At 41.1% G+C, this 12,759-nt stretch overlaps 1 protein-coding gene across 1 annotated transcript; it reads right to left on the bottom strand.

Moving 5' to 3' along the window:
• Positions 1 to 2,608: 2,608 nt before the first annotated feature.
• Positions 2,609 to 9,917, bottom strand: LOC132873512 (small serum protein 2-like). The gene is made up of 4 exons (XM_060909168.1): positions 9,869 to 9,917; positions 5,703 to 5,784; positions 4,934 to 5,051; positions 2,609 to 2,789 (listed from the first exon to the last, which is right to left on the bottom strand). Exons 1-4 carry the CDS (start codon positions 9,869 to 9,871, stop codon positions 2,678 to 2,680), a joined length of 315 nt encoding a protein of 104 aa, XP_060765151.1. The 5' UTR covers positions 9,872 to 9,917; the 3' UTR covers positions 2,609 to 2,677.
• Between the last annotated feature and the right edge of the window lie 2,842 nt (positions 9,918 to 12,759).

Genomic DNA, 12,759 nt, shown 5'->3' with positions numbered 1-12,759 from the left:
TGTTGCCTTCACTATACGAGGTACCAGCAGATAGCCTGCACTTTTTGATCCAAGTAGGCGTGGCATGTCACAAAGGACCAGAAGTTCACTCAGGTACTGTGGCGCGAGACCATTCAGTGCTTTAAAGGTCAATAGTAGTATTTTATAATCAATACGAAATTTGATTGGGAGCCAATGCAGTGTAGATAAGACAGGCGTGATGGGGTCATATTTTCTAGTTCTAGTAAGGACTCTTGCTGTTGCATTTTGAACTAACTGGAGCTTGTTTATGTACTTATTGGAACGTCAAGACAGTAAGTCATTACAATAATCCAACCTGAAGGTAACAAAAGCATGAACTAGTTTTTCTGTGTTGTGTAATGACATTACATTTCTTATCGTAGCAATATTTCTGAGATGAAAGAAAGCTATTCGGGTAATGTTATCAGTATGAGTTTCAAATGAAAGACTGGGGTCAATAATCACCCCGAGGTCTTTTACTGCTGCACATGAAGAAAAAGAAAGACCATCCAGAGTTACTGTGTCATCAGAAAACTTACAGTGGTGCTTGAAAATTTGTGAACCCTTTAGAATTTTCTAGATTTCTGCATAAATATGATCTAAAACATCATCGGATTTTCACACAAGTCCTAAAAGTAGATAAAGAGAATCCAGTTAAACAAATGAGACAAAAATATTATACTTGGTAATTTATTTATTGAGGAAAATGATCCAATATTACCTGTGAGTGGAAAAGTATGTGAACCTTTGTGTGGCAATGGGGGCGTGGCCAAGCAGCAGTTTGTGAATGGAGGGCGGGGTCAGGGAAGGTAAGTGGCTAAGTCATTACACCTGGTGTCAATTAATATGTGTGTGTGTGTGTTTGTTGCAGGGATGGAGCATACGTAAAAGGAGGGGGAAAAGCAGAGAAGATCTGACTCCTGACCAGAATGCATGCATGCATGTATGCATGCATGAATGAGTGAGACAAACAAGCTGAAAAGCTATACAAGTTTGCAAGAACTTCAGTTTGTGCCTGCCATGCTTCTGTACTCCACCCACATCAGGGATTCACTACACTTTGCTTTCAGTATCTGGTGTGACCCCCTTGTGCAGCAATAACTGCAACTAATCGTTTCCGGTAACTGTTGATCAGTCCTGCACACCAGCTTGGAGGAATTTTAGCCCATTCCTCTGTACAGAACAGCTTCAACTCATGAACTGCTCGCTTCAGGTCCTTCCACAACATTTCGATTGGATTAAGGTCAAGACTTTGACTTGGCCATTCCAAAACATTAACTTTATCCTTCTTTAACCATTCTTTGGTAGAACGACTTGGGTGCTTAGGGTCGTTGTCTTGCTGCATGACCCACCTTCTCTTGAGATTCAGTTCATGGACAGATGTCCTGACATTTTCCTTTAGAATTCGCTGGTATAATTCAGAATTCATTGTTCCATCAATGATGGCAAGCCATCCTGGCCCAGATGCAGCAAAACAGGCCCAAACCATGAAAAGTTCACCATGTTTCACAGATGGGATAAGGTTCTTATGCTGGAATGCAGTGTTTTCCTTTCTCCAAACATAATGCTTCTCATTTAAACCAAAAAGTTCTATTTTGGTCTCATCCATCCACAAAATATTTTTTCCAATAGCCTTCTGGCTTGTCCACATGATCTTTAGCAAACTGCAGATGAGCAGCAATGTTCTTTGTGGAGAGCAGTGGCTTTCTCCTTGCAACCCTGCCATGCACACCACTGTTGTTCAGTGTTCTCCTGATGGTGGACTCATGAACATGAATATTAGCCAATGTGAGAGAGGCCTTCAGTTGCTTAGAAGTTACCCAGGGGTCCTTTGTGACCTCGCTGACTATTACACGCCTTGCTCTTGGAGTGATCTTTGTTGGTCGACCACTCCTGGGGAGGGTAACAATGGACTTGAATTTCCTCCATTTGTACACAATCTGTCTGACTGTGGATTGGTGGAGTCCAAACTCTTTAGAGGTGGTTTTGTAACCTTTTCCATCCTGATGAGCATCAACAACGCTTTTTCTGAGATCCTCAGAAATCTCCTTTGTTTGTGCCATGATACACTTCCACAAACATGTGTTGTGAAGCTCAGACTTTGATAGATCCCTGTTCTTTAAATAAAACAGGGTGACCACTCACACCTGATTGTCGTCCCATTGATTGAAAACACCTGACTCTAATTTCACCTTCAAATTACCTGCTAATTGTAGAGGTTCACATACTTTTGCCGCTCACAGATATGTAATATTGGATCATTTTCCTCAATAAATAAATGACCAAGTATAATATTTTTGTCTCATTTGTTTAACTGGGTTCTCTTTATCTACTTTTAGGACTTGTGTGAAAATCTGACGATGTTTTAGGTCATATTTATGCAGAAATATAGAAAATTCTCAATGGTTTACGAACTTTCAAGCTCTACTGTAAATAAACTTCCCTTGCTCTGCCTCAAGCAGAGGCTTCAGACTGTTTATTCATGTATGAAACCATTAAAGACCCAGAAACATTTTTTAATGACTGATTTATTTATTGATTGATTGATTTTAATGTAAATCACTGATGCTGCATTGTCAGTGAAGATCAAAATCATTATCATGTTATTTTTGCATTTCTGGTCTCGTAAATCTGTGATTAACCTTAATTTGGTTTCCAACAGCAAAACAGTTGAAAATCACTTTCCAATAGCACTGCATGGAACATCCTTATCCGTAGGAATCAGTTCATAGGTACAGGTTTTATAGTCATATTTAATGGTGCAACCTCCAGACACACTTGCTGGCAATCTGTAAAATAAATAAAAGATTATTGCATGATAAATATTATTATCATTATAAACATAAATTGTACATTCAGATACATAACTGTAAGCATGACATTGTTGCACAAACATGTTTAAAACAGGTTGCACCCAAACAGAATATCAATACACTGTCATTAACCACCAATATGGTCCCTTATGGGTTTTATAGATGTTCCTTCACTATCACAAGGAACAAAATGGTTGATTGGTGTGCATTATGTGAAGATATTAACAGTAGAGAAAACAAACAACAACAAGAACAAACCAATATCAGTTCAATCATTTGCATTTCCTTTTACTGATGTGATAATTAATTCACAAATAAATTTGGATGCTCTGCTTTTATATTTACCTCCAGCATTTAGCATATCCCCTGACGGACTGTTGGAGTCTCTCAGCTATTAAAATCTTTGCACATTCATCATGAAATATTGGTGCTAACTCTAAATTTAGTTGTCTGAAAGTCAAGTCTCAAAATCAAGAGAATCGAGGCATAGCTTTTTTTTTCTCCAAAATGCTTACTCTGCATTTTTTTTTCCATGTGTTTTGGATTGTTGTCTTACTGCAGTATAGACCCACATTTAATTCAGAACATTTTACAAGTTTATTTATTGTAGATGTCAGTAGCAGAGCTGAAAACTTGAGTTCGGAGCAGCCACCAAACATGGCTGCTCCGGACTACACTTTCGAAGTGCCACAACGCCCCTCATCACCAGAATTCTAACATCAACACCTGTCTCTAATTTACCAGCATTCATCTTCCCTATATAAGTTCAGCTCTCACACTCTGCAAAGTATCACCATTCCAAAAACAGGTGAGATACTTTTGAGTCACCTATTGATGACTTGCAACAGTGTGATCAAAATGTGCTACGTCATGAGCATCCGCCATGATGGTGGATATACAAAGCAACTAGGATGGCAGCCGCTGAAAGCGTGTCTGTAAACAATATTGAATTTTCTCAGTATTACCACGATTTGAACGATTGAGCGAAGATTCAATATAAAGAGAAGATAGATATGTGTGGTTTTGACCCATATTATTAAAAAAAAGGTCAGACTTTTCTGAAGATAAGATGCTTTTACTGACCATCGAGTACGAATACAGGTTATTTCGTCCAATGACCATTTCGTGCAATGGTTAAGACATTTTGTCCAAAGCCTTTGCCAAACGCACTATCAATTATTTTATATTTCAGGTATTTGTTTGTTCGAAAAAAGGAGCAATTATCAATGGAATTTGATCGAAGCAAAACACATTTTTGTAAAGCAAACAGTACGTGCATTTCAACACTAAAGAGTGCACCAAGAGGAGTAACCACGTCGGCCCGTGCCACTTGCTGACCCTGGGATGAGTTACCGTAACTCCCTTGTTGTTGCAGGCTGCATGTCTCTGTTTCGGGCTAGATCATATAAAATCTTTAGGTGCTGAGTAGTGCTCTCGCGGGGGCTTCATTCGCGAATCCTGGGCCGACCCGAGACCATGCTCTTTCGAAGGGGGAGACTTCAAGGGAGATGCCTGTAAAATTTGGCTTTGCTGTGAGCTCTGTTGGCAGAGTTATTCATTTTTAATCCCGGCTCGATCGTGCTAAATCTTTCAGCGCCGAACAGTGCTCTCACAGGACTTTCGTTCGTGAATACCGGAATACCTGAAATATAAAATAATTGATAGTGTGTATGAAAAAAGGCTTTGGACAAAATGTCTGAACTAATGGACAAAGTGTCCTGATCCCCTCGTCTCCTCTCCGTACTAAGCCTCAGAGTTTCCTCGCCCTCTTTCCAAATCACAGACGAAATTCGAAAAAGTCGAAACGAGCCACGGTCACGAGTACTGCTGTGACCACAACCATATACAGCACAAAGATATGGCATCACTAAAAGAACGCTTAAAGCAGTGGAAAAACAATGAGTGTTGCGTACAGCACGCATGGCTATGTTTTGTATGGAATGTCACTTGACCCCATGTTTGTACAGTATATCCACCAACATGGCCAACATCCGGGTTTCTATTTTGCTTTGTTGTCACTTGCAAGTCAAGGACAGTACATATACAGTTGAATACACAGACATGATATATGTTCACATATTTTGCTTCTAAGAACATTTGACTCTGTTGTGTGTATTTACCCATCACAGCAACCCATGCCCTCGGCATCGCATGAGCAGCCTTGACAGTGGCTGTTTTTCCAGCGGGATCCAACCGGATGCCAAGTCTTATCGAAGGCATCCTGACAGTGAGTCGCATCTAGAATAGAATGAGCAGTCAGCACCAAAGTGCAATATACAATCACTGGCCACTTTATTAAGAACACCTATACACCTGGTCACTCATGCAGTTATCCAATCAGCCCATGATGTGGCAGCAGTACAATGCATACACATTATTCATAGATATTGATATATTATCAGTATTGATATTGGAAAAGAAAAAGTAGTATCATGTCATTTCCCAAAAATTAATAATAATAATAATAATAATAATAATAATAATAATAATAATAATAATGCTTAGAAAGACCATGCTGAAAACAGAACATTCAGCTTTTAAATGGCATTAGCGTTTTCTCTAAATCCAGTTAAAAGCATTGGTTGATTTTGACAATTGAGTGAACAGTCAAATTGTTGACAATTTTGACCTTGTGGGGCCATTTGGATGGTCCCCATAAGGAAATTGCTGTTGTGTTTTTTCTTTCTTTTTTTAAATTTTAAATAAATAAATCAATAAAAAGAGCCAAAAAGTTTCCTTTTCATTACTGAGGTTAACGTTAGATTGAGATGCAGGAACGGTATTAATTAACTGCAATAATAATTATGTCAGTGGAAGGTCCTCACAAGGATAGTGAGACATACGTGTTTGTGTGTGTGCGTGTGTGTGTGTGTGTGTGTAAAGATCTACCTGCTTCTATCAGCTGGTGCCAACAGGCAGGCTGGATCACAGGGATGAGAGCAATCACGAAAAAAGCCACGAACACGGACCTCTTCAGCATAGATTTTGGAATCAAAAAAGGAAATTAACAAACAAACAAACATTGCTCTGCTTCTTCAACAGAACATCAATATAGTTTGGATTTATTTAACTTTTATAGTGCATTATTTTCCTTGACCAAACTATAACCTACTTTTACAGAAAAAAAACCCCCTCATAACTACACAAGCATTACAGCAACTTGCATAAGTATTCACTCCCCTGGACTTTTGTTGAATTGTAATGGATTCTATCTAATGCATCTACACAGGATAGCCCATAACAATGAAGTGGAAATTTAGATAAATATATTCCAAAATTTATATATAGAATAGAAAATAGCAAAGTCCATAAATACTTTTTCCTGTTGCTGTGAACAAGTTTCACTGAACTAACTAAATATTTCATAGTAGTTACTGATAATAGCGGAGCTCCCTGTGCAAGAAACTCTATACTTAAAGCTCGATGGCATTTCGATTTCATAAAATCAGCGAAATTTAATTCCCTCTGAAATTTGGTCATTGTGATGTATGTTTATTTCTGTAATATCTCAAAATTTCAGGCCATTCTGTGGCTGGGAAGTTATTTAATTTGAGGGGATTCCTGAGCAAATAATGTGCATGAAATCGCTGTGTTGCGCAGTCAGGCAGACAGAGGAAGTCTGTATGTACATGCGCAGGTTTACCTTTGACTGTGCACTGATGGTTACATCATTCTGTCGCTAAACGAACAGCTGATCACACCAAGGTGCTCGCTGACCACCGATATTTATTAGTTTGGTCCTGCGTTTCTTTTCCTTCGTATATAACATAACGTCTTTTCGTCTTGCTTTCCGTTACTGTAGTCGGTCTTTCACATTTCATTTGCACACTCACATCCTCCATTTTTCTCTCCTGTTTCAAATTTGTATCCCACAAATCGCACCTTGCATGAACGGGGAAAGCCCCTCACGTGATGCATGATGTAGTACCTTGTATTGTGTCATGGTGAAGCAGGAAAAAATAGTGGAGAATTTAGGGCCATGTGGAGATTAATTCATTAATGGTTCTATTAAAAAATGAATAAAATTAGAAGTCTGTGATTCAAGTTCAGTAGCTTTCAGTTCACTATACAAAAATAATTGGGTGTTGGGAAAATTATTTTTATGACCTACACTTGAAAAATCTGAAAGACAATCTACCTTTAAGAGAATATGGTAATGCATTGACCTGATTTTTTATGGCTTTTGCAACCGAACGACATCCACACGAACGATCTATGTGTAACACCATATGGATCCTGATCGTAAATGCAAGGCAGTGTATCTCATCAACACTTGACGAGTGGACAATGAAATTCATATCTTTATTTACATAAGATAAAGATGATTGACTTTGTAGTCATTTCATCTGATCTACAACCGTATGTCTTGGACACTTGGGTGAAGAGAGGAGCAGAGCTGTCAACTGATCACTACCTGGTGGCGAGCTGGATCAGATGGTGGGAGAGGAGGCTGTACAGACCTGGTAGGCCGAAACATGTAGTGAGGGTATGCTGGGAACATCTGGTGGTGGCTCCTGTCCGTCGGATCTTCAACTGCCACATCCGGCAGAGCTTCAACTGAATACCGGGGAAGGATGGGGACATTGAGTTCCACACCTCCATTGCTGAGGCAGCTGTGCAGAGTTGCGGCTGCAAGGTTGTTGATGCCTGTCATGGTGGTAATCCCCAAACCTGGTGGTGGACACCTGCGGTGAGGGGAGCAGTCAGTCCTACCGGGCTTGTTTAGCCTGTGGGCCTCCAGAGGCAGCTGATAGATACCGATGGGCCAAGCGGAACATGGCTCTGGTGGTCACTGAAGCAAAAACTTGGATGTGGGAGGAATTCAGTGAGGCCGTGGAAAGTGACTTGCGGTTGGCCTCAAAGAGATTCTGGCAAATTGTCTGGTGGCTCAGGAAGGGGAAGTAGTGTTCTGTCCTTACTGTTTACAGCGAGGCTGGAGTGCTGTTGACCTCAACTGGGGACATAGTCTGATGGTGGAAAGAATACTTTGAGGATCTCCTCAATCCCACCTTCATGTTGTCCGAGGAGGATGCAGAGTCTGAGGGTGCTTGGGAGGACTCACCCATCATAGGGGCTGAGGTGGTTAAAAAGCTCTTCAGTGGCTGGGATCCGGGGGTGGATGAGATTCGTCCTGAGTTCCTGAAGGCACTGGATGTTGTTGGGCTGTCTTGGCTGACATGCCTCTTCAACATTGCGTGGAAGTTGGGGACTGTGCCTCTGGATTGGCAGACTGGGGTGGTGGTCCCCCTTTATAAAAAGGGGGACCGGAGAGTGTATTCCAACGATAGGGGGATCACAATTCTCAGCCTCCCACGGGAAAGCCTATGCTGGGGTGCTGAAAAGGAGAGTCTGGTCAATAGTTGAACCTCAGATTCAGGAGGAACAATATGGTTTTCGTCCTGGTTGTGGAACATTGGACCAGCTCTTTACCCTTGCAAGGGTACTGGAGGGTGCATGGGTGTTTGCCCAACTGGTCTACATGTGTTTTGTGGACCTGGAGAAAGCTTACGACTGTGTCCCTTGTGGTGCCCTGTTGGGGGGGTGCTTCGGGAGTATGGGGTTCAGGGCCCACTACTGCAGGCCATTCAGACCCTGTATGACCGGAGCAGGAGTTTGGTTTCCATTGCCAGCAGTAAGTCGGACTCATTCCCGGTGCATGTGGAACTCTGCCAGGGCTGCCCTTTGTCACCAGTTCTGTTCATAAGTTTTATGGACAGAATTTCTAGGCGCAGCCAAGGAGCAGAGGATGTCCGGTTTGGTGGCAGCAGGATCACGTCTCTGCTTTTTGCAGATGATGTGGTCCTGTTGGCTTCATCAATCTGTGACTTACAGCATGCACTGGGATGGTTTGCAGCTGAGTGCAAAGCAGCTGGGATGAGGATCAGCACCTCCAAGTCTGTGGCCATGGTGCTCAGCCGGGAATGGGTGGAGTGCCTACTCCGGGTCAGGGGGGAGTTGCTACCTAAAGTGGAGGAGTTTAAGTATCTCAGGGTTTTGTTCATGAGTGAGGGGAAGGGGAAGCGGGAGTTGGACAGACAGATCGGGGCAGCATCAGCAGTGATGCGGATGCTAAACTGGTCTGTTGTGGTAAAGAGAGAGCTGAGCCAAAAGGCAAAGCTCTCAATTTACTGGTCCATCTACGTTCCCACTCTTACCTATGGTCACGAGCTATGGGTAGTGACCGAAAGAATGAGATTGCGGATACAAGTGGTAGAAATTAGTTTTCTCCACAGGGTGGCTGGGCTCTCCCTTAGAGACAGGGTGAGAAGCTTGGTCATTCAAGAGAGACTCAGAGTCGAACCGCTGCTCCTCCACATCAAAAGGAGTCAGTTGAGGTGGTTCAGGCACCTTGCTAGGATGCCCCCTGGACATCTCCCAAGGGAGGTTTTCTGGGCATGCTCCACCAGGAGGAGACCCCAGGGCAGACCCAGGACACGCTGGAGAGATTACATCTCTCAGCTCGCCTGGGAATGCCTCGGTATTCCCCTGGAAGAGCTGGTGGAGGTGGCCAGGGAGAGGGAAGTCTGGGCTGCTCTGCTTAGACTGCTACCCCCGTGACCTGGATCCAGATAAGCGGTAGAAGATGAATGGATGGATTTACATAAGATTGATGGCTTTTTCATCCAGCACTTATTTTTAATTTGCTTAAAAAATAACGTGGGATTATTTACTAATACATTTTACACTCATCGGGAGCTCTGCTTTTAGGTTTTAGGCAGTGCCTATAGCTACGCAGTACATTATAATACTTCATAAGAGTTATTGCATATGGTAAATCCATCGTAATATGATCAACTGAACTCAACAAATGTATCAAATATTTGTCATCTATATTCTTGCCAATGGGCAGTATTCATACTTTTAAATGATATCTAAGTAATTACTATTAAAGCAACCACTACAACAAAAATGTGCATAAAAAGACATTCTGTATAAACCAAGATTAATAATTCCAGGCCATTTCAGAAAATCCTAATGAAACATGAGTTAATACACAGATAATAATATAATCAACTTTAGGAAGAACTTCCAATAATATTCTTGGGTCAACTCACCATTTTTCCAAGTTAGGAGCTTCTCCGCTTCTAAATCTATAACTTGAAGTGAAGGCAGGAGTTTAAATACAGTAGAAAGAGGCCTGGGCGTATCTGTATCACATGCACTGAGAGTAAATAATCCATATCCATATAATTTTCATATGTTAACTGTGTGATAGTGATATTTATTCAAGATGTGGAACGGGGTAAGGAAGAAAAGAACAATGATAAAAAAAAATGTGTTGCCAGGCAAAACAAACCTCGCCCGTTAACACTTATGATGAATATAAAGGAAGATGTCATGAAAAGTAAGGTACCCTATGGGTCCATGTGGCTACTGCTAATAAATAAAATAGTTTTCTGATCCCATGTCTATTGAGTAAATATAGCATATATATTTACTCTGAGGCAGTAGCTACAAAATGAAGCATAATCCCATGAACAATTTAAAAATCACAGAAGTAAAATATACCAAGTGTCTGCACTTTATATTATTCTACTCTTACCTCTGACAGTTTTCGAAACTGAAACCTACGAACCAAGGCTGATATACAACCCCGATTCCAAAAAAGTTGGGACAAAGTACAAATTGTAAATAAAAATGGAATGCAATAATTTACAAATTTCAAAAACTGATATTGTATTCACAATAGAACATAGACAACATATCAAATGTCAAAAGTGAGACATTTTGAAATTTCATGCCAAATATTGGCTCATTTGAAATTTCATGACAGCAACACATCTCAAAAAAGTTGGGACAGGGGCAATAAGAGGCTGGAAAAGTTAAAGGTACAAAAAAGGAACAGCTGGAGGACGAAATTGCAACTCATTAGGTCAATTGGCAATAGGTCATTAACATGACTGGGTATAAAAAGAGCATCTTGGAGTGGCAGCGGCTCTCAGAAGTAAAGATGGGAAGAGGATCACCAATCCCCCTAATTCTGCACCGACAAATAGTGGAGCAATATCAGAAAGGAGTTTGACAGTGTAAAATTGCAAAGAGTTTGAACATATCATCATCTACAGTGCATAATATCATCAAAAGATTCAGAGAATCTGGAAGAATCTCTGTGCGTAAGGGTCAAGGCCGGAAAACCATACTGGGTGCCCGTGATCTTCGGGCCCTTAGACGGCACTGCATCACATATAGGCATGCTTCTGTATTGGAAATCACAAAATGGGCTCAGGAATATTTCCAGAGAACATTATCTGTGAACACAATTCGCCGTGCCATCCGCCGTTGTCAGCTAAAACTCTATAGTTCAAAGAAGAAGCCGTATCTAAACATGATCCATAAGCGCAGATGTCTTCTCTGGGCCAAGGCTCATTTAAAATGGACTGTGGCAAAGTGGAAAACTGTTCTGTGATCAGATGAATCAAAATTTGAAGTTCTTTATGGAAATCAGGGACGCCGTGCCATTCGGACTAAAGAGGAGAAGGACGACCCAAGTTGTCATCAGCGCTCAGTTCAGAAGCCTGCATCTCTGATGGTATGGGGTTGCATTAGTGCATGTGGCATGGGCAGCTTACACATCTGGAAAGACAGCATCAATGCTGAAAGGTATATCCAGGTTCTAGAGCAACATATGTTTCCATCCAGATGATGTCTCTTTCAGGGAAGACTTTGCATTTTCCAACATGACAATACCAAACCACATACTGCATCAATTACAGCGCCATGGCTGCATAGAAGAAGGGTCCGGGTACTGAACTGGCCAGCCTGCAGTCCAGATCTTTCACCCATAGAAAACATTTGGCGCATCATAAAACGGAAGATACGACAAAAAAGACCTAAGACAGTTGAGCAACTAGAATCCTACATTAGACAAGAATGGGTTAACATTCCTATCCCTAAACTTGAGCAACTTGTCTCCTCAGTCCCCAAACGTTTATAGACTGTTGTAAAGAGAAAAGGGGATGTCTCACAGTGGTAAACATGGCCTTGTCCCAACTTTTTTGGAATCAGGGTTGTACACATGCTGTCACCATGGCTCAAACTCTTATTTCCTGGAAATGGCCCGGTGCTAGATCTCAGTGGAACACTTTTTCTCTCTGCAATAAGTATAAACATGTCTGAAAGTGATTTCTTTAGTCTAGTCCATTTATTTTGAATGGTGAACTGAATTGTATACACTCACCGGCCATTTTAATCAGAACACATGTTTGCGCATGCACAGTGCATGATTGTTACACTCTTACATTCTTACAGCACGATGACGTAGCAGCTAGCGCCTCTATATGAGACAGTAGACACAACAAAAATGATGTTGACCTTTTTGGTGACCTTGACCAGATGACCCTCAAAATGTTGGAGGTTCTATTTGAGACCAATGCCCATCTATCCTGAAAGTTTCACGAAGATTGGCCCAGCCATTTTCCTGTAACCTTGTTTTTAAAATAACCAACAAATCCAACCGAAAACAATACTTCGCCCCGCTTACTCTGCAGCAGGTGAGATAATAATCAAGCCCTGAGGTAAATACATGGCATCGTCCTGTGAATAATATGTGATCATGCAGCTCCATACTTAAGATAATATGGTAATGCATCAACATGATTTTTGATGGCTTTTGTGACCATACAAAGTCCATATGAATGACATACAGCAGTTTGCAAAAGTATTCATCCCCTTGGTGTTTGTCCTGTTTTGTCGCATTACAAGCTGGAATAAAAATAGATTTTTGGACAGTTAGCACCATTTGATTTACACAACATGCCTACCACTTTAAAGGTGAAAATTGTTGTTTTATTATGACACAAACAATAATTAAGATGAAAAAAAACCCACCTGAAGTGTGCATAGGCATTCATCACCCACAAGTCAATACTTTGTCGATTTTTTATTTTTCCAGAATTATTATCGCATTTTTCACAAATTGCTACTGTAATTCTGCCAGTTTTTTTAC

This window comes from Neoarius graeffei, chromosome 25 (assembly GCF_027579695.1).
Source record: "Neoarius graeffei isolate fNeoGra1 chromosome 25, fNeoGra1.pri, whole genome shotgun sequence".
Lineage (NCBI taxonomy): Eukaryota > Metazoa > Chordata > Actinopteri > Siluriformes > Ariidae > Neoarius > Neoarius graeffei.
This window is presented reverse-complemented; position numbering and strand designations above follow the sequence as displayed.